This window comes from Oryza brachyantha, chromosome 3, assembly GCF_000231095.2.
Source record: "Oryza brachyantha chromosome 3, ObraRS2, whole genome shotgun sequence".
NCBI classification, from domain to species: Eukaryota; Viridiplantae; Streptophyta; class Magnoliopsida; order Poales; family Poaceae; genus Oryza; species Oryza brachyantha.
Genome location: NC_023165.2, coordinates 1,091,311 through 1,116,605, shown reverse-complemented (window position 1 = coordinate 1,116,605; position 25,295 = coordinate 1,091,311). Strand labels below are relative to the sequence as shown.

The 25,295-nt window shown below is 46.0% G+C and overlaps 4 protein-coding genes across 6 annotated transcripts; all 4 read right to left on the bottom strand.

Annotated features, from left to right (window-relative positions):
• Window positions 1-6,441: 6,441 nt before the first annotated feature.
• On the bottom strand, window positions 6,442-7,536 carry LOC102722655. Its single transcript, XM_006649241.3, has 2 exons — window positions 6,789-7,536; window positions 6,442-6,688 (listed from the first exon to the last, which is right to left on the bottom strand). The coding sequence occupies exons 1-2, from the start codon at window positions 7,524-7,526 to the stop codon at window positions 6,674-6,676; spliced, it is 753 nt and encodes a 250-aa protein (XP_006649304.2). The 5' UTR covers window positions 7,527-7,536; the 3' UTR covers window positions 6,442-6,673.
• Window positions 7,537-13,917: 6,381 nt separating this feature from the next.
• Window positions 13,918-15,677, bottom strand: LOC102718913 (probable receptor-like protein kinase At5g24010). Its single transcript, XM_006650929.2, has one exon. It carries the CDS (start codon window positions 15,629-15,631, stop codon window positions 14,210-14,212), a length of 1,422 nt encoding a protein of 473 aa, XP_006650992.2. The 5' UTR covers window positions 15,632-15,677; the 3' UTR covers window positions 13,918-14,209.
• A 1,287-nt stretch (window positions 15,678-16,964) lies between these two features.
• LOC102722375 (probable receptor-like protein kinase At5g24010) lies at window positions 16,965-19,929 on the bottom strand. Its single transcript, XM_006649240.2, has one exon. It carries the CDS (start codon window positions 19,895-19,897, stop codon window positions 17,192-17,194), a length of 2,706 nt encoding a protein of 901 aa, XP_006649303.2. The 5' UTR covers window positions 19,898-19,929; the 3' UTR covers window positions 16,965-17,191.
• Window positions 19,930-20,378: 449 nt separating this feature from the next.
• LOC102718635 lies at window positions 20,379-23,089 on the bottom strand. 3 transcript variants are annotated; one of them, XR_005811315.1, is made up of 3 exons: window positions 21,555-23,089; window positions 20,963-21,433; window positions 20,379-20,887 (listed from the first exon to the last, which is right to left on the bottom strand). XR_005811315.1 is itself a non-coding variant. In XM_040521684.1 (3 exons), the coding sequence occupies exons 1-2, from the start codon at window positions 23,031-23,033 to the stop codon at window positions 21,323-21,325; spliced, it is 1,590 nt and encodes a 529-aa protein (XP_040377618.1). In that variant the 5' UTR covers window positions 23,034-23,089; the 3' UTR covers window positions 20,379-21,239. The 3 variants fall into 3 exon arrangements, 1 of the variants encoding a protein (XP_040377618.1); XR_005811316.1 differs by having other exon boundaries at window positions 20,379-20,876; XM_040521684.1 differs by having other exon boundaries at window positions 20,379-21,239; window positions 21,323-21,433.
• Between the last annotated feature and the right edge of the window lie 2,206 nt (window positions 23,090-25,295).

The window sequence follows — 25,295 nt, the reverse complement described above, 5'->3', positions numbered from 1 at the left end:
GCCTTTTTGCTCCCTGAATTACGGTTGCTTAGCTCTGAAGAGAGGATCTTGATTAAAACGGATTATGGTTGCATTGGGCTCACTTAATCTCAAGCTAATTGCAGGCATTGTGAATTTGTGAGTGGTTTATGGATTTGACCCCTGCTTTTGCCTCTGATGTTTGTTTATCCACGTTCTAGAGGGTCCATGACATGACAAAATATAAAGCTGTGAGCTTGAGCTCACAGGGTTTTGGTTTGTTCTGGGGTAGTTGGTCACTTTGAGCTGGAGGCGAGGCAGGGGTGGCAGGTGTGCTGTTGCTAGAGGCCTGCATGTGCAATGGATTGACTTGTGCTTGGTGGTCCGAGGCATTGACCAATCGACGGGCTTGGTGAGCATGAATTCATTGTACCTGATTCAATCCAATTGCGTGTGTGTAGAGTCGGTTGTTTGGTCGCAGACCGTGTGCTGACGATGATACACTGCCGCCTAGCTGGCCAGGTGCCTGCTGACAGTTTTATCTGGCGTGTACAAGTTGCCCCTGAAATCCTGATCGAGATGACTTCAAAGCTAGGAGATGACTTCAAAGTGGATGGAGATCGTGACAGGGCCACCAATTCCTAAATCTTCCATGGGCTGTTGGCCCAACCCCGAATCCCATTTGTCGACAGGGAGATCAACCTGGGCCGTTTCGAGCCAACGAAACGCTGCAACGCAAATCAATACCCGTAAAACGAAAAACATCACTGATATATATTTAATTAAGTATTAGCTATCATAAAATTTTTGAAATAAATTATCTGTATTTTTAAAATAACTTTTATAAAATTTTTCTGCATGAAATAAACGGTCTAGTAGGTAGTATGATAACACTTCCATATTTTTATTTCTGCTTATGCTTTTAAGCCAAAGTTTGAGTTTGATTTTGAGAGTTTTTCATTAAAGTTTATATTTATAGTATTGAGTTTTAAATCATTAAAAATACGTATATAAAAATTTTATTTATAAATTATTTTTCGTCAAAAAAACCCAAACATATCGCCCTCCAGGCCGATTAGAACGGGCCCAAGGGAAGTGGCACCGCGCCGAGCGGGAGAGGATACTCACTCGAGAGGAGAGCGACGGAACGCCAATAAAACAGGCGTTTGTCCGGTGCAGCTACAGCCCCCGCAGCCAGAGGAGCGGGGCGTGTTGTAGCGCGCTGCGCGCGCGATCGAGCCGCGACGCGACGCGAACGAGAGGCTGCACGGACGCACGCGCGGTCCCCCTGCCGCTCGTGGTCGTGGTCTTCACGTGGGTGGGATTGACGTGAACTAGCGCGCACCAGCCGCGCGACCGACCGCAAACCGGAGCTCTGTGCGTTACATGCTCATGCTCCGCGTTGCGTACTACTCCGACATGGAATACTATTCTTTCGAGCCTGCAAGGCTGCGACTGCGAACGTTTTTGGCCAGGAAAGCAGGTGGAGTACGTGCGTGCGCTGCACGTACGGCTGCAAGCGCCGTGACAACCGAGACGGTTTGTGTTTTCCATGCAGTGTGAGTTTGAGGGTGAGGGGAAAAAGGTCGCGTGAATAATTCGTGAAAGGAGGTATTTTATTAACGAGTGATAAATTAAATATTAATTATTGCAAACTTGAAAAGCCAATTAATATACTTGTTAAAAAACTGTTGCAAGGCAACAACTATCAGCAGGACCGGAAAGCCTTTTATCTCCAGGGGTGGATATACACATGATGTCTCAACCGTCCAATAACTTTGCGATGCGTGGACTCACATGGACTTTTGACATTTTAAAGTATCTAATAGCTTTAAAAAATACATTCTGAATCTTGAGACAGGTCGGATGCTTGTAAGACCATATGCATGTCCACCCCTAACTCGCTAACAGGAGGAGGCGTGGCAGTGACGACGAGACTGAGCTGTGTAGTGATGTGAATCGGCAATGAGACAGAATGTTAGTTAGCCCAACGACGTAATAGGTAAAAAGTGGAGTGAGGACAGTAATACTACAAAACTAGGTTACTAGATTGCATTGGAGTACTATATCATCCATTGTAGTATCATGGAGTGTCATAGAGTTGGGCTTGCTAATAGATGTTGGTGGTTCAATCTCTTTGGCTTGCTAAGTAAAAAGTCTATAACTCTATCTAATATGTTTACTTCCTTCGTCCAAATATACAAAATATTCTTTTAAGGTTTTATATTATTCTGAAATGTAAGTTATTCATAAAACCAGTTTTCACTTCGATCATTTTCCGTTCAAATTTGTTACCATCGTACCATTGAACTACCTCTCATCCCAACGGCCACTCATTTAACAAAAGAATATTAGTCACTTCTTTGTATGAGCAATTTTATCATCTTTAAGTAGGACCACTGTTTTCTATGTAAAATTTAATATCTCTTAGTATCTTAGATACTAGAAGGTACCAAATTTTACATACATAACAGTGGTACCTCCTTAAGGATAGAAAAAAATGATCTTTTTATAATTAAACTTATTACATATAGCAATTTTATCGTTCTTAAATAGGTACCGAGAGATATCAAAATTTACATGTAAAAAAGTGGTACCTCTCGGTACCTTCTAAAAATTGTAAAATTACTCTATTAAATATGTAAAGATCTCTTAGAGCAAGTTTAATAGTATAGTCAACTAGTAGCTCCAATTCATCTATAGCCAATTTAATAGCCAACTCATACAATAGCTACCTACAAAGCATATAACATTGTATCTCATATGTCATACACACATTGTGTATTGGAGTCCGTGCTGCAGCTGGCTATAAATTAGTAGCTCACTCATCTTGTCTCCTTAAAATATGTTTATTTTTAGCTTATAGCCTACTATTGTACCTGCTCAAAATATTTTTAAACAGGAAATATTGATCTCTACCCGTAAACGACCAAAATATACAGACCGAAAACCGATCCAGATAGCGCGGTCTCAGCCTGGACCCTCGATCTCGTGTTTTTTTCCCTGCCCATCCCTGCATACTACGATGACTTGAGGCAGGCGTCTGATGCGCTGCCGCTGTTCGTGGGCCGGCGCCCTTCCAAGCGTCCGTCCACCGTGTGCCTGCTGTTAACGAGGCAGCAAGGGCTAGGTAGGTAGCTTGCGACAAGGGCAATTGACGTACGTACAATACAACACCTGACCATATCCGCGCGTGGTCACCGATCGATCTCGAGTGCGCGGCGCGGGCAAGCTAGCGCAGCGCATGCGGCAGCAGCTGATCGAGATCCCGTTGGTGGAGTCGAGTCCATCACTCGTGCACCACCTGGCCCCGCGCCGGACACCCAACGCCCGCGCACCAAGCCCCCACCTCATTCCCCTGCCGCCTCCATCTCCACCTCCAGACAATCACAATCTTACTCATTTCGGCCTTGACCCGGCATTCTCCCCCCCTTCACCTCCTCTGCCTGCCCCGTTGCCTAACCTTAACCTGGACGCCTAAACTCGTTAATTGGCTGCTCGCACATGAGAGAATCGATCAGTATTCGACACCCTTTGGCTTCGCTAAATCCCTTTTTCAAGTACTAGCCCCTCCGGCTTAAAATAAGCCATTATAGTTTGTTCCAAAATTAATTTATTTTTAAGTGATTATTACATTGCAGTTATGAAACCAATGAATAAATACATATTGAGAATATATAAAGGAAGAGATGAGTGTATTGAGTTTTTTATAAAATAAAGGGTATTTTGCTCTTGTAGCTTTCGCATTAGTAGGTGTGTGATAAGTAAAAAAATAAAGTGAGAAAGTACGTTTCGTTCAAACCGCCCTAGGCCGCGTTCGAGGGAAGGAAATTTATCTGGCACGAAAAACGTAGTAATAGATCAGTACATGATTAATTAATTATTAATTATTAAAAAAATATAAAATAAATTATGATTTTTTAAAACAACTTTCCTATAGAAAAATTTTGCAAAAAATACATCGTTTAGCAGTTCGGGAAACGTGCACGCGGAAAACGAGAGGGGTAAGTTAACTTACCCATGCTGGCCGAACGCGACCCTACTATGTGATTTTTACCTAAAAAATATATATCTAAGAGATTTTATCCTAAAATGTTAATGAATCTGTTTTTCGAGTTTAGAAATAGCTAATGCTATTTACTACGCTAAGTGTCTCCTTTCGCGTGCGGCAATCGCTCGAACAGCCCAGACAAACGGGCCGTTAATTATACCGCTTTACAGCCTCCAAAACTGGCAATACGACAATTCCGCGAGCACGTTGATTGTTGGTCGCTGCTGCCACTGCCGATCCGTATCCATGTACGCTGCTCATCCGATCAGATTGACCGCTATGTTTAAACTTTTTTAAAACGCGAGATCGATCAATCGAGACGACCATACGACGATAAAATCCACAGGAGTTTTTGACGTATCTGGGTTCGTATATATAGTAGAGGGTAGTATACCAGAATACCAGAATGGGTCATATATATATATAGCTGCACACACACGACATTGCTCTGAAGAACGTCCATGGCTGGCGTGTACGTGTGTAACTGCGTGGTGGCTTTGGTACGCCTGCTGCAACCGTGCATACACGCCGATGCACCAAACGGCCCTGCACTGCTGCACTAGCGTTGTTGCTGTTGGGTTTAATCGGTCAATTCAGGTGTGCGTGTCTAGCTTAGCTTAGCTTAATTAGCTTAGCTATGCTGACCCATCGGGAAGCAAATGATTCCGCTATATTTTGGCGTGCAATTGGGCGTACTTGTTTAGTCATTTTACTATTTTAGCCTGTACGAATCATGCGTGCGTCGCAATCCCAGTTTGCAGTATTGCTGCGTCCATAGTTAAAAATCTGTTCGCATCGGTTCCTTTCGTTTACTTGCTCATGCATCCTGTTTCTTTAAGAAACATTATCTCTGTCGTTCAATGCAAGATATTTTCGAATCAACGATACTGTTACTGTGTCCTGATTTTGAGTTGCTTTCTTGCAGAGATCATGCGTGTTGCTGCTGACGCTGGCCCTGCTCGTATACATAGCCTCTTCTTTGAGACATTCTCGTGTAATTTTAGACTGACAAGGACAGTATGCATGGATGTAAATTAACAATTGTGTTGAACATTTCTTTCTCTCGTTGGTTGGTGGGAAAAACGAACAACTCCGGCCCAATCGATTGAGATATGATACTAATCATATACTCCGTACTAGTATGTATATTCGTTTACGACGTAATGACCCATCGTAATGGCGCGTTTAGGGTTTGTATATTTTCGTCTGGTTGCCGTGTGTACGGGACCGCAATTTATTTGTCCAAATAGAACAATTTATTGCTTTGGTTATCTATTGTTGCCGGTCAAATCTGAGCTTTGTTATGCAAGGAATAGACGCCTTCTACTAATTAGAAGAATCATATTGACATGGAGGCATTACAATAAGTACTAACTGTCTAAATCAGCGCAATTTTTATATGTCTAACCCTACTTGCAACACACGGTTTTTTATGACGAAGGTTTGCGGGTTCAAACATAAGAGAGCGATAACAATTATGACCTCCAATCCAAAATAAGTCAAATTTTTAGTTTTTCATAGAATGATTGACTCTTCGTATTTAAAAAAATTATGATTAGTATTTTTATTGTTATTACATAATAAAATATAAATAATATTTTACGTGTGACTATTTTTTTAAATAAGACAAATAGTCAAACACTCGACACAGAAACCTGAAATGCTCTTTTTTGGATGGAGTAGTATAAACGTTAGGTACTTGCCTATTATATTTGAAATCACAAGTTCCGACCAAAGTTTTGCAAATTTTTGAGAAGATTTTGAAGTAAATATTTTCAAGAAGAGAATTGGAGCTTGTTTGGAGAACTTCAAATAACATTACAAGTTAGGTTAAATTTGTGAGCTGATATTGAACAACTTTTAACTTAAGGGCCTATTCGGCACAGATGAACTGTACAGTTCTTTTTTAAAAAAAAAAATTGATTCAATTCCTCCATTTTTTCTTTGAATTCTCCAAACCAAACAAACTCTGAAATCACCAAACTGCAATTGAACAGTACTGAGGGAACATTCTATAGAACTCAATGATTTTTAACTCAAAATTTGCATTTCCATCGTTCCACATGGAGAAAGAAGCCACAAATTAAAGCGATGTTTTTGAACTTTCAGATGATATGAGGGAGAGCACAATTCATTCCACGGAATCCTGTTGGTACCAATTAATCAAAACAGGCACTAGTGGAGCTCAAACTTAACAAAACGTGCTAAACGAGTACCAGATCACAGTATAGTATACCAGGATTTCTTTGCTTAGATCTAGTACAATAATATCCCCGCGGATTATGTCCACAAAAGCCACAAAAGGCACAAGATTTAAGCCAACAAAAGGTATGTTTTAATCTAACTCAGCAACAATTTCTTATTAGTTCACTTAATTAATAGTAACATGAATAATAGCCAGAAAATGTTCCATGGATTGACATGGCCAAAGATAAACGAGAAAGACAAGAAAAGGGAGCCATCTATTACACTCTAAACGAGCTGTTCATACAACCGTTAAACGTACTCCTCGTGCAGCTTGTCACATGCATATACAGTGTTTAGGTAATTTATGTGGATTTACAACAAAATGATGGAGGAAAAAAAAGGATGATCTTGAGTTGAGAGGCCACAAGATCATCAGTTCACTCTCTTGCAGATTCAGAAGCTAGCCTTGATTCCAGGCTATATATTTTGTCCCTGAAAAAACAAATATGAAAACAAAAAATGTTTGAGCAAGAACTGCTATAGTGAGCATCGTGTTCGTGTGCATGGATGCTTGCTTGATTGCACTACTTACACTGGATTTCTTGCAGTAGAGGATGGCGTCGTGGACGGCCGTGTCGGCAATGCCGTGGCACCACTCGATGCTGGACGTGGACGCCCTCGCACTCGCCGGGCTCGCCGGCGAGACCTTCGTCGTCCTCGGCGAACGCTGCGGCAGCGCCCTGACCTTCCGGTAGAGCGGCATGAGGAACCGCAGGTACCTGAGCAGTATCTTCCACGGCGACGACGACCCGCCGCCGCCTCCGCGCCTCCCGGCGAGCAGCGGTGGCATGGTGGTGGTGGCGTTCTTGCTGGCGCCGCTCCTCGCGCTGGACGACGAGCTGAGCGAGGCCGGCGTGCTCTGCGCCGAGTGGAACGGCGGCGACGAGACCGAGAGCAGCGGCTCGCTCAGCAGGTCCGCAACGCGAGGCGCAGAGGACTCGCCGACGACGTCGCCGTCTTCCTGAACTTCAAAGCCGCCGTAGTCGAGCTCGTGGGGGAGGAGACGGCCGTCGTGGAAGATCTGGCTCGCGCTGGCCAGCAGCGGGATCGGGGAGGCGCCGTCGCCGCCGCCGCCGGGCAGGTCAAAGTCGAAGTCGCTGCCGGTCCACCGCATGGAGAAGAGGTCGGCGGGGTCCATGTCAATGAAGTACCTGGAGCTTCCGCCGACATCGTCGTCGACGAGGCGCTTGAACGACGGCGCCTGCGCGGCGTACTTGAGCCACCGGTAGGAGAAGCTGTCGCCGAGGTGCTGCAGCGAGCCGAGCTCCATGAGCGTTCGTGTGGTTTGCGTGGTGAGCGTGCAGGCAAGGGACGACGACACGGCGCAGATATAGGGGGCCGGCCGCCTCCTGTCCTCGCCTTGAACCGTTCGGTGAAATGTCCATGTTACCCCTGCCATCTCTCGTCTCTACCATTGCAAAATTGAGGCCCATTTGATTCGAAGTAAGTTTATAGGAATTTTAGAAGATTTCATTTCTACAGGAACTTTTTCTACAAAGCCCTTGGAATCAAAGAGATTAACTCTATGAAATTCTTATGAAATGTCTCTTTTCATACAAGTTTTGGAGGAAACTAAGAAGAGGTATAACTTTATGGAAAAATTCCTACGAGTCTTTATCTCTTCTCAGATTCTTATATTTTTTTTCCTATGGTATAATCAAACGGTCATTCCTACGTTTTTCCTACGAGTCTTTATCTCTTCTCAGATTCTTATATTTTTTTCCTATGGTATAATCAAACGGTCATTCCTACGTTTTTTCTATGTTTTACAATTTTATTTTATACTTACATTTCTGTCAGAATTCTGTGTTTTTTTATTACTCTGTTTTTTGTTACTGTGACTCAAAGGGCTCTGAAATGGTTTTCTTTTCCCTGCATTGTGGTTGCTATCTTCTAGAGCACGAATCACGAGGCCATCTTTCCTGGCGAGAATGGCATCATCAGTCATCACTGGAGAAAGGCCACGTGGATCGGGGAGCAGAAGGCCAATGGATGATTTGGCAGATGACGTGGCAGCAATGACATCGTGGATGCTAAGAAGCGGGTGATGGTAGTGTTGTTTTTCCATGATTGGTGAATATATTTTGATTAATGATCCAGTAGTTTTGTTATACTCTTACTATTTTTTTATTTAACGTCATTTGTTTTGAATTACCTTTGACCGTTTGTTTTTTTTTTCAATTTTTTACTCAAATATTTAAAACAGTATGTCATACTTAAAGTTTTTATAATAATAAATTAAATCATAATAAAATAATTAATAACTATATAATTATTTGAATAAGATGAATGGTTAGAATGGTCCGGACAATGCGGCAAAAGTTGTTGAATAGTCCCATATTGGTTGTGGAGGGGCAATGGATCTAGAATATAAGTGGGGGAACCTCTCACCTCAATGGCTAGCTTTTGAGGTGAGAAAGACCCTTTACGATCCTACAATTGGTATCAGAGCCTAGCTAGTTTAACATCTCTGGCCCGATAAATACAGTGTGTGAAGGCCTGATGAACCGTAGGATGGCTGCGGAGATACGAGGCCCGTATACCTGATGAACCGTGGGCTGGTGGTAGCTCGGATACGATGAAGGGACGATGAAGGGCTAAAAGACATCAATCTTATAAAAGAGGAGATTGTTGAATAGTCTCACGTTGATTGTTGAGGGACAATGGACCTAAGATATAAGTGGAAGAACCCCTCACCTCAATTGCTAGCTTTTGAGGTGGAAAATGCCTTTTACAATCCTACGTATAAAAGTTTTATTTACAAATTATTTTTTATTTGCAAATACGCCGTTTTGTCTTTTTTATGAAAAAGATAAACCATCACCCGATATTAGACAGTCCCTTTTACTCCACTCGTTGCAGAATAGGACGTCATTTGATGCTATAAGTGTAGATGTGGCAGAATTTAATCATTGGGGCCACTGTATACAGTGAGATGATTTTTGACAAAATACTAGACATTTGGGCACGATTTATTTGTGACTTTAGTTATCTTCTTCAATTGTGGGAGTAGGTTGTAAAGCAGTAGTAGTGGTAACAGCTAAAAAGCGATGGAGGCAGCTACCAATGGAGCACCTGTTTCCTGGAATAAGCAAGAGCAACTAATTAAGCTTAGACCGGCCAGATGGTAAACGGTAGCTAGTAGTCATTTCGTAACAAATGGAGGAAAATGACAAACAACCCCAACACACTGGCCATCACCCCAAGCTTTTCTTTAGGACTAAAGATCCTAAATAATGCCCAAACTGATCGTCAAAGACGAAATTATCCTGCTAAGAGAAAATTCAGAGTAACACGGACGGGATTAGTCGGGTGGTTGGGATAATCCTGACAAAAAACGGCGACAAGGCTGCCGCACGGGCGTCCTTCCATCCAGGCCTCTGGTCATGGCTTCCAGTTGGCAACTCAAAAAATGATCTTTGCATCTTTGATCCTGGGAGGAAGAGCCAAGCTAAGCTAAGATCCAAGCCAAGAAATGTGGCCCTCACGTTGCCAAATCTCCACAAGATGCTACAAATGAAGCATCGGTTTATGCTCTCATCGTGTCACATTGCCCCAATCTTAATTGAAGCCAGGCAACATGGATCAGCTTGCAATATTCAAATCATGGGCTGGAGTTTTGTCATGCAACTGGGGAAGCAAGGCTTTGGATTATCAACGGCAATTATTAAATTACAGTTCAAGGATCAAGAACCTGGTCCTGGCAAAACAGGTTTTGAGACCCTGAAACATGGGACAACTGTCTGTGTAAACACCTAACAGGACGGGAGTAACGACATTGGGACATACCAGTTCTCAGCCCTAGGCTCAGGTTCCACTTGTGTGCTGCTGCTGTGTTGGTTTGGGTTTTGCTGCTGGCAACAGGTCCAATATTGTTGTCAGCAAGACATGGTACAACTCCTAGAGAACACACAAAATGCACAATACAGCGTTCAGAAAGCTTCATGGATAAACAATTCTTCAGAAAGACATCAGCAGATGATCGAACACACACACACATGAAGCATATCGATGCCATGTAGGTTACAAAGTAAACGGATAAAAAAATGTCATGTAGGTTGACAATGCATCGAAGCGTACATATATACGACGTCCTGCAGCTCTACATGTACATTGCTTGACGTTTTATGCATGGGTACGCAAATTGCCATCTTGGTATTTTATTCTTGCCTGACGCAAAAAGATTTGTCGCTGTTAAGCATCTAATCTAAGCTGTTAAAAAGAAGAAAGCTGAGGCACTCCATGGGCCACACCCACTAGAAAAAGAACCTCAGCTGCAGGTGAAAGAGAATCGCTCAAAACTTTTTCGCAGAACCTCCTTTTTTTTACTAATGGTCGGGCATAGTTATTACAAATAGAAAAAGGGTGATATCAAAGGTTTATTCTTGCTCTCTTATTTGCAGAAAAGAGGCATTTTCACTGAAATTTTGAAAAGCACTTTCTGCACAAGAGCATCTAACAAAGAAGAAAGTGTAGAATGATTAAGGATAATTCCATATTGTGCTCCAGCATAGTAGAGAACTTTTGTATGAGATCATGAGCCTAACAAATGTGAGGCTCATAAAATGCAATCGTCACATGAATAGCAAAGCATCCAAGATAAAGGACGAACAACTTTGCAAAATCTTGGAGACACAAGAGGTAAAAACAAAGAGTGGGGAGAGCAGACAGACAAATGGTTGTGCGGTTGTGCCCTACACTGGATTTAAGGTTTTACTACAGATCTTGATTCCAACACTAAAAACATCAGGTTAGACAGAGAACTAGACATAAACATGAGCCGACCATAACTTTTAATGCAACATCTTCTGGTACTCCTTTTGTGGAACATTGGAGTACAGTTTGCCCCCACCGGATTATAGCTTTCTATGAGTTGTGAAGTGCTGACCCTTTACTCAAAGCACTTTGCATCATAATTTTAGGAATACATAGGGCCCAAATGAATGCATACATACATTGAATGATGCCAACATGCCTTCTTTTTAATACTGAACCATCAACAACATAGTATACCCAAATTTGAAAAATTAAACACTTAACATTGATCTACACATAATAAAGAGCATGTGATTTAGTAGTTGATTGGGAAATCGCAAACTTGACATGATAACTTACTGGTTGAGGTATTTAGACATAAATTTAAATCATATGAGAAGAAACTAAACTCTACTCATTTGCTTTTCACCAAATAAGTTTCTCTAGAGATATAACTTGATTGGTGAAAATGAAACCAGAACGCTCTAGCAGGGCACCAGCAGGCAACAGAAAGAACTTTGATGGTTTCACTAATTTCATAGTTAAATACTGAGGAGTTTGACAGTTGTAATCAAATGCTGTCACAGTTTCTCCAGCTTCGATTCAGTTTTCAAAAGACAGGATTTCAGATGACATCAAGCACTAATCAATCAGCATGCCTTTTCAATGGGTTGTTAGCTGGTACAACTACACATTCCTAACGGACATGCAAGTGCAGTTCATTTTGGACATTTTTCTTGAAATAAGCAATGCCGGTCATATTCTGGCATAGTAGTTTATAAACCCCAGTCAAAGAACATTTATTAACTTTTGAAGACTTGTGGTTATGTGTACTGTGAACTGCAAGCTAAATCATTAGTACAGGAATATTCCTAGCTTCTTTCCTTATAGTAAGGTAATACACAAAACTGTAAATCATGTCCAAAAACCAAATATGAAACCACTGGAAAACTTGATAGTTTATCATCATACGAAGCCTGAATATAATATTTCTGAAATAAGTCTATATATGGGCTTGGTCCAATTGTAACTTGTGACACATGCACCAATTATCATGAAGTGTCACCTATTACAGTATTTAACACGAAAAGTATCTTCCCTAAGTTATCTTTTTCTTCACAACATTGTCACAACCTAGAATTCTTCTGGTACAAGAACCATGCCTAATGGGGAATAATGTGTTGGGCCAGTTAGGTATGACAGGCCATTCATATTTAGCTGGGCTGATCCAATATGCAATAGGGGACCTAAAATAAGGATATAATTCTACGTACTCGTCATTTAGGTTCAAAGATGAGAGCAGTCCACCAGAGCAGACAACAGAAGATGGTCAGCATATATTTCAAATTTCAATGATGCAGTCACAAATTTTTCTGAGAGTTATGGGGATTTAAACAAGAGAAATGCCCCCACCCCTCAAATTTGGAGCATGCAAAATAATTGAAAAGATGGTCGTTTTTAAATCCAATAAAAAAGTGAGATGAAGAAAAACGTTAATGCGATAAGGAAGAAAACAATAGTTACATTGCAAGATAATCAGGAAAATGAGGGGAGGTGCAAGATCCACAGATACTACACCACTATTGATCATCATGATATTCAGGAACAAGAAGTTTGGAAAAGCACACGATGTGCCCAATACGCTGTACAGTACCATGAAAGCAAACTCACAATAAAAGCCACCACAGAATGATAGATTCCAATTAAATTTTAAAGTGCGGTGGCTAGGGATAACGTTAGAAAGTTCCACCAATACAGTTGTTGCATCAACCCGAACACTGCCGAAATTGGGAACTTAGAACCTATGACTGTTCAAGCAATCAAGCTTCTTGTTTGGTCAGCATCAGAACAAATATTAGACAATTAGGCATGCAAACCAACAAGAATTAACTGTTCCGTGCGATTTTTTGCACAGAAAATAGTATAGGAATGAAGCTATCCCACACCTAAAGCAGTGACGAAAGAAACGAGGCACAAAAAATCATCAGAAAGACTAACATAGTAACATTATCACATAGGGGCGTAGGGTAGATTTTCCTCTGCTGGAACTAGTATTATATTTTATTGCAGTGACAGATGAAGATGCTAGTGTTTCAAAGACAAATTCTGCAACTTAGTCCTGTATTACACAAACACACTGGAAATAAAAACATCAACTGCCAGAGCAGGATAGTAAAAGTTCTCAGGAATGTAATTTCTTTGCCTTTTTTAAAATGTTAAGGTGGAAAATAAAAGCTTTTAAGTATAAAAGGATTATAATAGTTGAACCACGGTTACCAAGAAAAAGAAACATATGCTAGAACTTCTAACAGAAAAGGAAAACATCTAGCCCTTAACTTTGGTAGGGCCTAATTCCAAACAACTGTATATGTAAGACTGAAGATTGAAGACACATCACATATATAAGTAGAGAAACAAACCAAAGATTCCTGAAAAAAATGGGAACTGAAAGGATTAAAGCAGTACCTTGGCATGTATGGACACCTGAGTAAATCTAGACAATCAATTGACCAAGCTTAAGAATTTTGTCAAATTTTATTATTTTAGTTCCAGTTCTCAGCAACCAAGTGAGATGGTATTCAGATGGTTAGAAATGAACTAGTCCATACTTCATACTACTGAAAGCTCTTAGTGGTGAGAACCAGAGTAGGGTGCTAGGGCAGTTAAAACTGTAGCTGAAGTTTCTTTAAAAGTTGGGTAGAAGTAAGGGAAACCTATGTTTTAATTAGCTTGAACAAAAGCTTTCCCCCCTTATCTTATAAAGCAGAATAAGGAATATTAAATAACACTACACGAGAAGATAGATTATTAGATTCTATTTTATGTGATTCTGCCACTGTCTTCATATCAAGTAATATGGATTCTAGTAACGTCATGTAGCAATAATGGAACTATGAAAGCATAACTAAAATAGAGAAATTGCTGGCATTCATTCAAGCATATTTCACAAACTGGATAGAACTGTGAGAAGTAGCCAAGCATTCAAGCATAACTAATACAGACACATATCTTGAGTGAAATACAGCACAATGACCATTTTCTCCATTAGCCAAGCTCAAATAGTCAAAACTTCAACCATGAAGGGAGTAAAAGTGTGAAACTACAATACTTACAACTGCAGTAATGCAATACGTCATTAGATACAAAAGGTCAACATCCGCAGTTTGAAGTTCCTCAAAGATGGTCATCTCATGTCATTCAATAGTCTGTTTTAGTGGACACAAGCTGATATGCTCTAGCCAGCTTCCCATCACCAGAATCCATTGGGTGCCAAGACCAAGCTGCACCATTATTCCTCAGCTCTGTCCTCAACCTCACCACAAGCATTAACAAAATCAACAACAATCCCGCAAAAATGAAACCACACAGCAGTGAGCGGGCAAATTCACCAATCCCCTTGCTAGCCACATGCTCCATGTCCAGAGCAACTGCAAAATCCCCATCAATACCCCCACTCGTTTTGTTCATCCTCATTATCTCTACAGCATTAAGGATACCACTCACTTCATCTGATCGGCTATTCTTCGAGCCACCAATGGCCAATTTTAGCGTCCCTTTATCCTCAACATCCACAACAAAGTCGATGTAATATGGATAGGCTAAGAAGAACCCAGTGGCACTAGAGATGTCAAAATCCTTCACTGCTAGCTGACCATTGACATAGATATCGAAGTAGAGCCCATTCAGAGCCTTGCTCACAATGTCACAGAAGTGCATACGCACAAGGTACCTGCTGCTGGCAGGCACAGGAAATCCCCATGTCACTTTGCCCTGTGAGCTCACCGACCTCGCCGAGTTGTACACGTTGTCAGGAGCCACCTCCCGGCTCATCAATCGGCTATCCTTGGGATAAGCAATCCGGCCACCGAACGACCACACCTTGCTGTTGGACGATTCCGTCTTGACAAGGAAGCGCTCGTCGTTGACCCATGTTCGCCACAGCGTGTCGTTGAACGGCGTGACCTTGCGGCCCGCGACATTGATCCGGTAGAGCGTCTCATATACCTGAGACGACAGTCCTTTGGTTCGATCGGTGCCGTCACGCGTGACGAGGGTGCCGATGTCGCCGACGAGCTCCTCGGGGGCCGATACGAGCTCGATGGCGTTGATGAAAGCACTAGATCCCGACTCGGGGACGAAGGTGAGGACGAGGACGTCGGAGTGGACCGGTAGGATGAACTCCTTCACAACGGCGGCCGACGCGGAGAAGTTGTGGAGGAGGAGGAACCCCGCGGCGCCAACGTGGAAGCGCGCGGACGCGAGCGCGGGCTCGAAGGGGTAGAAGTGGAGGCGCAGGATGTGGTACCCGCGGCTGCGGACGGCGAGGTCGTAGGAGGCGCGGCAGGAGAAGACGCGCGCGGCGGCGTGGAGAGGGGACGGCCGCGGGGCCGCGTTCGGCGCCGCGGATGGGAGAGTAGGTCCCGGGGAGCGGAGGCGCGTGTATGCGCAGCCGGAGTCCGGGGCGAAGCGTCGGCCGTCGGGGAGCACGGCCGGGGCCGTCGCGCCGCAGGTGAGGAGGTGGTTGTCCGCCGGGGCGAAGCGAGCGGCGGCGGAGACGGACGCGAGGAGGCACAGCAGAAGGGGGAGGGCGAGAGCACTGGAGCTTGGGGAGGAAGCCATGGCGGATTCGTGTGGGGGGGGGGGGGGATTCGGCGAAGGGGAGGAGGAGGAAGGAAGAAGAAATGGGGGGGATTGCCGTGGAGGCCAGCTGTGGCAGGTTGGGGACGAATCGATCAATCAATTCACCGCGTCTCCGACGACGCGATGACTCGCTGGGTGGTGGGGCCCACACGTCGTCGTGGCCGTGCCGGTTGGTTTAATGCGCTGATCAGCATGGGCTTTTCTTTCTCTCTTGGGCTTTTTTAATACAGAAAGTCTAGAGAAGGTTCTTCCATTCGGAGGGGAATGAGTTTTTTCAACATTCTTGAACACGTACATCTAGTCTTTCTGTTTTTAATACGCGTGCTGGTTCGGTTCTTTAGTTGGGCCTGCAGTGGTGAAGAGTATTTCTACACGGTTTGGCCCAACAAGTTCCCTGGATTTTTCGTTGCAGTTTGGGCCGCCGTCTCTTTCGCTGTGGACACATCGATTACCACCTGATCAGGGCAGTAGTGTGTGATTACTGGTTGCAAATTGGAACCGTAGTCAAAGTCAAAGCAATAATAAAACATGGCCATTAGTCAGCCGGGCAGTGTGATTACGACGGCATGGTCAGCATCCAGCACCAGATAATGAAACAGAAAGGAAATATAGCCCAAAGAATTTGGCTTTGCCTGGCTACTCTTCTGGCTGGCTGCATGCCCTCTCTTTTTTTTTTTCCAAAGAAAAAAGCCAAGATGAAGAATGTGTGCATAAATGCAGCAAAGGGCATGTCCCAGTTTGGCAGAGTTGGAACCACACAATGCGTGTGTGCCATAGTCTTTTCGCTTCTTCTATTATTTATAGCCAAAGTTTGAATTTTTAAAGTTGCTTTTAGGTTTCACCACCAAAGTTTATTTTTTGGCATTATGTTTTAAATCACCAAAAATGCATATATAAAAACTTTATTCACAAATTATTTTATTTTGCAAATATACTTTTTCTAAACATCACCAGAAAGAAAAGTCGATTTTTTTTTCTAGTGGGCTTGGCGGCCTTTCTAAGTAGTTCCCAAGTCAGCATTCAGCAATCGTGTGAAACATACTCTAAAGCCATTAGTTTATGAACGATCCCATTAACGAATCGCCCACTAACAAGGTAATCATTATGATCATCAATTAATCAAAGAGTTAGGCGGTAGATAGTAGAAGCGAGAATTTGGCCTCATCGGGCTGACGCCAGACATGCGAAATATGCAACTACACAAAGGTCTCTGTCAGGGCCCCAGAGAATTGTTGTTCTCTACTAAAAATCGGCCGCTCCTGGGCTCGTGACCACACGGGAAGAACAGGCAAAAAATTTTGTCCTCATGCGAACATATAAAATGATCAGTTGATAATCTGTCAAGTCATCTTGTTACTCACGAACTTACGAAACGAATGAATTTGCAGGTTATTTGCTGCGAATTACGGTAAAACATTTATGTTGTTAAACTTTTCTGAAGTTTATCGTTGCTGCAACATGCATCGTTTTCAGATTCAGAGAAGAAAACGGCAACAGGAAAAAAAAGTATGATTACAAACTGCTCGGAGTGATCGATGATCATCGGCCATCGCCGGCGCTGAGCTGCGAGAACGCCTTGCTGTTGGCGACGCCCGTGTCGGTCATGCTCTCGTCGGCGTCATCCATCAGGAAGGTCGTCGACGACGGCACCCAGCGCGGCACGACCACGTCGGCGGGGAACTGCGTGGCGACGGCGCCGCTGTCCTCGAACGCGTCCCTCTTGACGTGCGTCTCCTGCAGCTGCAGGCAGTACTCGAGGTTCCACAGCACGTCGCCCATGGACGGCCGGTCCAGGCCGTAGTCCGCCAGGCACTTCTCCGCGGTCTCGGCGAACTTGCGCAGCGAGTTGACGTTCACCTGCCCGGCGATCCTCGGGTCGGCGATCTTGTCGAGCTGCCCCTTCTGCTGCAGGCTCACCGCCCACTCGGCGAGGTTGATCTGGTCGCGCTCCAGGCTCTGGTCGATCACCGGCCGCGCGCAGAGCACCTCGAACAGCACGACGCCGAAGGAGTAGACGTCGGACCGGTCCGTCAGCTGCTGCGTCTTGAAGTACTCCGGGTCGAGGTACCCGAAGCTGCCCTTCACCGCCGTGCTCACGTGCGTCTCCCCGAACGACGGCCCGATCCGCGACAGCCCGAAGTCCGCCACCTTGGCGATGAAGCCGTCGCCGAGGAGGATGTTGGTGGACTTGACGTCGCGGTGGATGATGTTCTCGGAGTAGCCGGTGTGCAGGTAGTGCAGCCCCCTCGCCGCGCCGATGCAGATCTCCAGCCGCTGCTTCCACGACAGCGGTGGCTCCTCCGACCCGTAGAGGTGGCTCCTCAGCGTGCCCTTCTCCATGAACTCGTACACCAGTATCATCTCCGACTGCTCGTTGCAGTAGCCGATGAGGGAGACCAGGTGGCGGTGCCGGATGCGGGACAGCACCTCGATCTCCGTCTGGAACTCAGGCAGGCCCTGCTTCGACGCTCGCGTTGCGCGCTTCACCGCCACGCGGGTGCCGTCGCGGAGCACGCCGCGGTACACGTTCCCGAACCCGCCGACGCCGATGAGGTTGCGCTCGTGGAAGTTGTCCGTTGCCGCCGTGATCTCTGCCAGCGAGATATCCAGCTGCATGCTCATCCTCTGCAGCCTGCCGGTCGTGCCCGCGGCGGAAGGGTTCGACATGTCAAGCCAGCTGGAGCCGTCCTGCGTGTGCTGCGACCACGGCAGTTGCGTGCTCTCCTTCTCCTCCGGCGCCGGTTGCGCCGCCTGTCTTCGCCTGCGCAGCGCGGCGAGCAAGCACAGCAGCGCGCAAGCTAGAACAGCGACGCCGAGCGCCGCCGAGAGCGTGCCGATGAGAATCTTCTTCCTTCTCACGTGCGATCCGGCCGAGCTCGAATCGGCGCGTCGCAGCTTCATGATCTCCAGCCCATTCAGCATGCCACCTTCAGACTGCGGTTTCGTCGTGCCGATGCTGACGGTGAGGTTCCCGGCGGCAGGTGCCATGGCCGCGTAGTCCAGGTAAAATGCCTCGTTTGGTTGATTCGCTAGGTGTTGTGACAAGACGTCTTTGGTAGCAAGGGCCTGCGCGATGTAGGCGTTGAAGACAACGGCGGATCCTGGAACGGAACTCACCACCGAGTAGTCGCACCAATGGAGGCGGACGAGGTAGTCGGCCCCGGCCGACCCCGGCTCCGGCGCCGGCAGCGCAAAGGTCCATGTCAGGTTGAAAGGCCCCGGAGTGACGTTGATTTCCTGGCCTATCATGTTCATGGCGCGTTGCGTGCTGTACACGCTGTCCGGCGCCACCTCCCTCGTGAATCCGCTCGACGGGTTGTAGACGATCGGAGAGGAGGTTTTGTTCACCACCGAGAGCCTATCGGAGTTGGGGAGGAGGAAGGCGTCGTCGGGGAGCCACGTCCGCCACAGCGTGTCGTTCGCCGTGGGCACCTTGGAGCCCCCCACGTTCAGGCGATACACCGTCTCCAGCGCGTGCTGCGACCACGGGCTGATGTCCGCGTTCCCCAGGGCGCCCACCGGCGTGACCGAGAATCTCCACAGCAGCTCCGGCGGAGCTGCGAACAGCTCGATTGCGCTGACGAATGCGGTGGAGCCGGCGTCCGGCGTGAACGCGACGCGGAATTCGCCCGAGCCGTCCGCAGGGACGAAGTACTCCTTGACGACGCCGTCGCCCGGCGGCGAGAAGGACGAAAGTACGGTGTAGGCATCGCGAACAGAGACGGAGAAGCGCGCCGACAAGAGATTGGAAGCGGCGAAGGGGAAGAAGTGGAGGCGGAGGACGCGGACCGCGTTGGGCGTGCCGGAGACGTCCGGGTGGTCGGAGAACCGGTACGAGAACCCCGAGCCGGACGCGCGCGCGGCAGCGTAGAGAGGGGAGGCTGCGTTGGAGGCGGAGGTCGTCACCGCCGGCACGCCCGCGGCGGGGGAGAGGAAGGGAGCGTCCGGGACGAACGTGAGCGGCGGGGAGGAGACGTTGGAGGCGGCGCCGCAGGCGAGGAAGTAGGAGAAGGACGGGGTGAAGGCGGCGGTGGGCGGCAGGAAGAGGAGGGCGACGAGGACGGCGGCCATTTGGGGGTGCGATGGTGCAGGGATGGGAGGGAAGGAGTGCGATGCATGGAGTGGAGTGTGGAGTCGGGCACGGGGAAGTGGTGGAGGTAGCGAGCGACGGGCCGCAGCGCGTGGTGGAAATAGTGAGTGGAGTGGACACTGACTTTGAGATTTTTTTCTGTATATCCACTTCATTCTCGCCTATTATCTGTAGTAAATAGTTGCTTAAAAAATTTAAAAAAACAACCAAAAGATGAATTGGTGGGAGATATATTTTATCACGAACTTGTAATTTTAAATTTAACTTTTATACGTTGTTAATAAAATAATTAAACTAAAACCAGTACGCGTACATTTAAAGTTAATCTTTTTATTCCTACTATAATTTGTAGAAATCAAATTTAAATTTATATGTTTGTGTAGTGATACATCCTACCTTATGAATACGAAGTATTTAAAAAAATCATGGATGTTTAGGTGATATAAAAAAAAGAAATATGTATATATCCAAATAGGGGTGGATCCCACTGCATGCTGGATCCTAATAAAAAATAGGGGAGAGGAGAAGAGGAGAAAAAAAGAGGGACCGGAGAAAGAAGAAAGCAACCAGCCTCTGACATTTGGATTCTTAGTTTTTTTATCATCTTTGAAAAAAATATCTAGTGTGTATCTTGATATACCAAAAATTTATATTAAAATTTTTGGTACTAAGATATTTTTTAAGGATGATAAAAAAAAACCTTGATTCCATATCCGCCACCGTTGAGTGATAAAACACTGTACCCACCGAGCGGTTCAGCAACATCTTTCTGTGCGCACGCCCACTGGCCGCCGATTTGTTCGGCTCAAAACGAAGCATGATGCAGATTGCAGACTTGCGGTCTCTTCTTCAACCATATTGTATGGTAGGTTGCCACTTCCCAGAACCTAATCGATAGGGTTTCTATTCTATGCAGTAGCTCAATGATTTGCCAGGAGACATACATTATTGTTCCACAAAATATGGTTCGAGTTTTTTCAGTCCGTGTGCACAAATACTCAATCAACGGCGCAGCTTGCTGCTTGCCGCGTCCTCCATGAACCGCCGCGCTCCCCCGCCGGCGCAGTCGACGACCACCGCGATTCCACCGACGTACGTTGGGCTCCTCTGCACCGCTCATTTTACGCTGGAGGTCTGGAAAAAAACTATTGGGGCCTTGTGGTCACTTGGGCCTACGTAGGATCTCTCGCGGGCCGACTTACAAAGAGAGAGAGACTCACCGGCCCACTCACTCCTTGGTTGCTTGATACATGATGGCCCATGGGCTACTTTGATGGTGCCAATCCGTATCTCAACACCTCGACACGATGCCGCGCAAACACAGTTCGCGGCAGGAGGCAGCACACCACTGCCCACAAGTGTTCCACATCTCACCGGAGGTTGCAATGAATCTTAACATCTATCTAAAGTTGCAGCTATCATTAGCCGAAGCGATCAGTAACTGAGTCTCTGATTGATATTGATGCTTTCCTCGCCTTTTTGTTGTCCTAGCAAATTCTAGCCGTGTCGGGAACGCGAGATGAAGATCTTTAGATCAATAATGCCGTGTCGGGAAACTGTAATGGAGCTGACCAATTTACCTAAATTCTGGCGAACTCGCCGTCCCTGCAGACGCCGACATCGATCGTCATCTTCCGGTCCTTCCCTTGCTCAGGCGACGACACCACCCTGCAGCAATTCCTCCTCGGGGACTGCACGCACGCCGGATTCAGAGCCCCGCCACACGAAATTGATCAAGCTTTTTTTTTTGTTGCACAAATCAATCAATTCAGTGCAAGAATCCGGGCAGGTGTGGATATATGGTGTACGTACCCTTTTCCAGAGGTCCGGGTCGGGCTTCTTGAGGACGACGACGCGGTCGAGCAGTGCGGCGGGGTCAGGGATGCGCCAGCCGCACTTGGCGGGCGCGGCGCGGCGGCGGTCGTACTCGGTGACGGTGGTGTTGCGGCGGCGGCGGTCGAGGCGGGAGCGGCGCATGTAGTAGACCTGCGGCGTCTGGCAGGGCTGGCGAGCCACGGGGCGCGTGTTGAAGGCGTACGCCGTGTAGTCGGCGCGGCGGTGCCAGTTGAGGAAGGTGCGCATGGGCATCTCCATCTCCCGCGGCGACAGCACCCCGCGCGTCACCACCACCGCGAACCCCCATGACACCGACACCGTCCACTGCTTGTCGCCGTCGTAGCACACCGACTGCTGCGCCACTCCGGCCGGGTCCAGCCGCGCCGGCCCCTCGAACAGCCGCCTCAGCGCCGCCGTCCGCGACCTGGTGGTCGGGAACACCCGCTGGAGGAAGTCCAGGTGGTGCAGCGTCACCAGCGGCGCCACGGGGTGCGCGGCCAGGAGGCCCAGCACGTCGCCCCACAGGTCGCACTGGTGGAAACCCAGGTGGCGCGTCAGCGGCACGCCCAGCTCCGCCATGCACGCGTGGATCCGGTCGTCGCTGCCGTACAGCGCCGGGTACCGGTGCATGCACCCGTCCTGCATGCGCGCCAGCTGCGCGGCCAGCGCGCGGCTGACGGCGAACCCGCCGCCGCCGAAGGCCATGCCGTACGAGAAGATGAGGTTCTGGATGTGGCTCTCCGACGGGTTCCCGATGTAGTACGGCTGCGTGTGGTCGTACCGCGACAGGACGTCCACCAGGTTGTCCGGGAAGAACACCGTGTCGTCGTCGCCCATCACGAACCACCGCACGCCGGGGAGGCCCAGCCGGAAGCTCTCCGACACGATGCGGGAGATGCGCAGCGCCGACCGGCTGCCGGCGCCGTGCGTGTACGGGAAACTGGACGTGTTCCCGCTGATCTTGATGGCGGGTAGCCCCGTCGAGGCGTTCCTGGAGTAGAACTCGTACACCGGCCTGTCCAGCCACACGAACCCGCGCATCTGTCCCGGCCGCCACCATGTCCTGATGTACTCCCTCCGTCTCTTCCAGAGCGCCGACGACGCGCCAATGCCGAACACAATGTGGCGCAGCCCGGTCGGCGCCTCGTCCGCGGACGGCATCGGTCTGCGCCGCCGCGCCACCGCCACCGACGAGGAGTTGTGCTCCTTGTGATCATCCTCGGCGCCCGCCGCGAGACGTGCGAAGACGGCATTGGCACGGCTCTCCGGCGTGCACGAGCCACCCGAGTAGAACGGCGACACGGCGAGGGCGACCACGTACAGGGCGAGCAGTGGCAGGAGAAAGTAGAGGAGGAGGCCGTAGAGGAAGAAGGAAGCCTTGCACTTGGGCACCTTGCCGGCGGCGTGCATGACAATGGCATCCTTGTGATGATGCCGATCGCCTCCTCCGTTCATGCTAACTACGGTCGGGTCGGGTGACTGGTCGATGAGTGGCCAAAAGAGGAGAGATCACTAATGGCCGCACGCTTTACGTGCAGTGCTCCGTGTTTCGTTCGCATGGTTTAATATGGTTTCTTTCTCCTTTGGGCTTCCCAGCCAGGCCTGCTGCACCCAGCTCAACAGCCCATTTATTCTCCATGTCATGTTTGTGATTTTTTTTATGAGGACCAAATCATACATGATACATATCTGTCTATGCTAATTTAATTGGTCATTTCTTTGCAGACTTTGTGTTAACCGCAAAGATCTGATCAATGCCGTAGATTTATACGTAGTATTTGACACCATGGATCAGTATCACACTGTAAACTTATGGAGTATATATGTACTATCTATTATGCACGTTGAGGATGGAGACCCTAAACTAAGTTAGCTTTTGTTGATTACAATATCCGGACTTATCGAAGACTAGCGTATTGTATATACGTTACAATGTGATTTTGTTAAAAAAATATCATTAACATATTATTAAAATAGATCTAATAATATTAGTTTGATATATAGGTATTAGTTATTTTTATTTTCAAATAGTAGGAGGGAGTCGGTAATGTGGTAGGTGGCAAATTCACCACCACCCATAATCATCACTACTCATCTTTATAGGAGTATAGATATGACCGAGCTAAAATTAATAGTTTCACGAGTTAAGAGATGAAAAAATGAATGGTTTCTTGATCTTAGGGACCAAGAGTAAACAGTTTCATAGGTAAGGGATCAAGATTGAACTGGACTGAGGGACCAAATATGGATTTTTTTTCCTCTGCTAAATCTAGCAAACCACACTAACATGACAAATCTCATAAGAGCATTTTTTTCCATCCTTGAACATATATCACGATTTTCTATGTAAAATTTAGTACCTCTTGGTACCTCATCAAAAATAATAAAATTGCTCGACTCGTAATCTCATTCATCCACTGGTTTTATTGGGCCTTCTGTACGTTCAGTCGCACACACAGCTAGCAAGTGCAAAATCGAGCTCATCCTTTTTTATTATAAGCATAAACAAAACTGATTAATAATAATAAAAATAATTTATAGATACTTTATATATATATATATATGTGTGTGTGTTCAGCGACCTAAAAATGCTAGAAAAACATCATAAAAAGCTTTAAATTTAAATTTTAACTTATAAGTATAAGTATAAGCGAGAAGATAAGTCCAACGCATAATATACAACCAAACAATGTCTCGGGAGTGGATTTTAAACACTTGATGGGACATCCTCTCGTTTATTGCATGTTATACAAATAATCATTAAAAAATTTTAAAAAAATTATGAAGATAGATTAATATAAGATATATCACTACACAAACATGCAAGTTCAAATATGACTTCTATAATCCATATCAAAAATAACAAATATGACAGTGAGTATACGTATACTATTCAGAGTTTAATTTGTTATTTTTGTTGTGGATTGTAGAAGTCATATTTGAACTTACGTGTTTGTGTAGTGATATATCTTATATTAATCTATATTCACAATTTTTTTTAAAATTTTTAATGACTATTTAGATAGCATGCGATAGACAAAACTTCTCGAGAGTTTAGAATACTTTCCCCAGTGTCTCTATGTAGCTGAGAATCTTGCATATTTAATTTCTCAGATGATAGGCAGCATTGGCGTGGCGATGGACGCCGCTTGAAGACAGAAATTTGCCGACGATATGAAAGCGACCTTCCACCTGACCAAATCTTCGAAGTTTTACACAAATCCTCAATTATGATCTCAACTAACGTTTCAGCTCTTGTAATTAGTATGCTTAATGATTGCCTTTTGCCGTGTTGTCTCAAGCAACAATCTAATATTGAGTTGAACGGCTGCATGCGATTTGATAGTCTGATTATACGCCGTCGGGAACTCGGGATAATACTTTATTTCTTGTGCAGCTCTGAAGTGTTCTGGATATACTAGCACTATTTACAACGATATGAGTCGTGACTACGATGTTCGTGTATACGCCATTAGAATATTATTAAAGAGTAGTCAATAAAAATAATTTGACATATACTTCTTAGATATTTTTCTTTTAAATTGAAAATAGAAAAAAAATTGATGGTGAGATAAGTGACAGATTTACCACCACATACCGCTACTTTTCTTTATATGATTATAGATATAGATATGTTACAATTAATATGAATATGTCATTTGACTTATCATAAAAAATAACAAAAAAACATATTTATATAAAGTGATTTCAGCGGGG

What these genes read in the sequence shown, in the direction of transcription:
- LOC102722655 (XM_006649241.3), bottom strand. Translation starts at nt 7,526, where the DNA reads ATGGAGCTCGGCTCGCTGCAGCACCTCGGCGACAGCTTCTCCTACCGG.
- LOC102718913 (XM_006650929.2), bottom strand. Translation starts at nt 15,631, where the DNA reads ATGGCTTCCTCCCCAAGCTCCAGTGCTCTCGCCCTCCCCCTTCTGCTG.
- LOC102722375 (XM_006649240.2), bottom strand. Translation starts at nt 19,897, where the DNA reads ATGAAGTGGATATACAGAAAAAAATCTCAAAGTCAGTGTCCACTCCAC.
- LOC102718635 (XM_040521684.1), bottom strand. Translation starts at nt 23,033, where the DNA reads ATGAACGGAGGAGGCGATCGGCATCATCACAAGGATGCCATTGTCATG. An exon ending in ACCCGGACCTCTGGAAAAGG is followed by an intron (nt 21,434 to 21,554) that starts GTACGTACACCA and finishes GCGTGCGTGCAG; the next exon opens with TCCCCGAGGAGGAATTGCTG.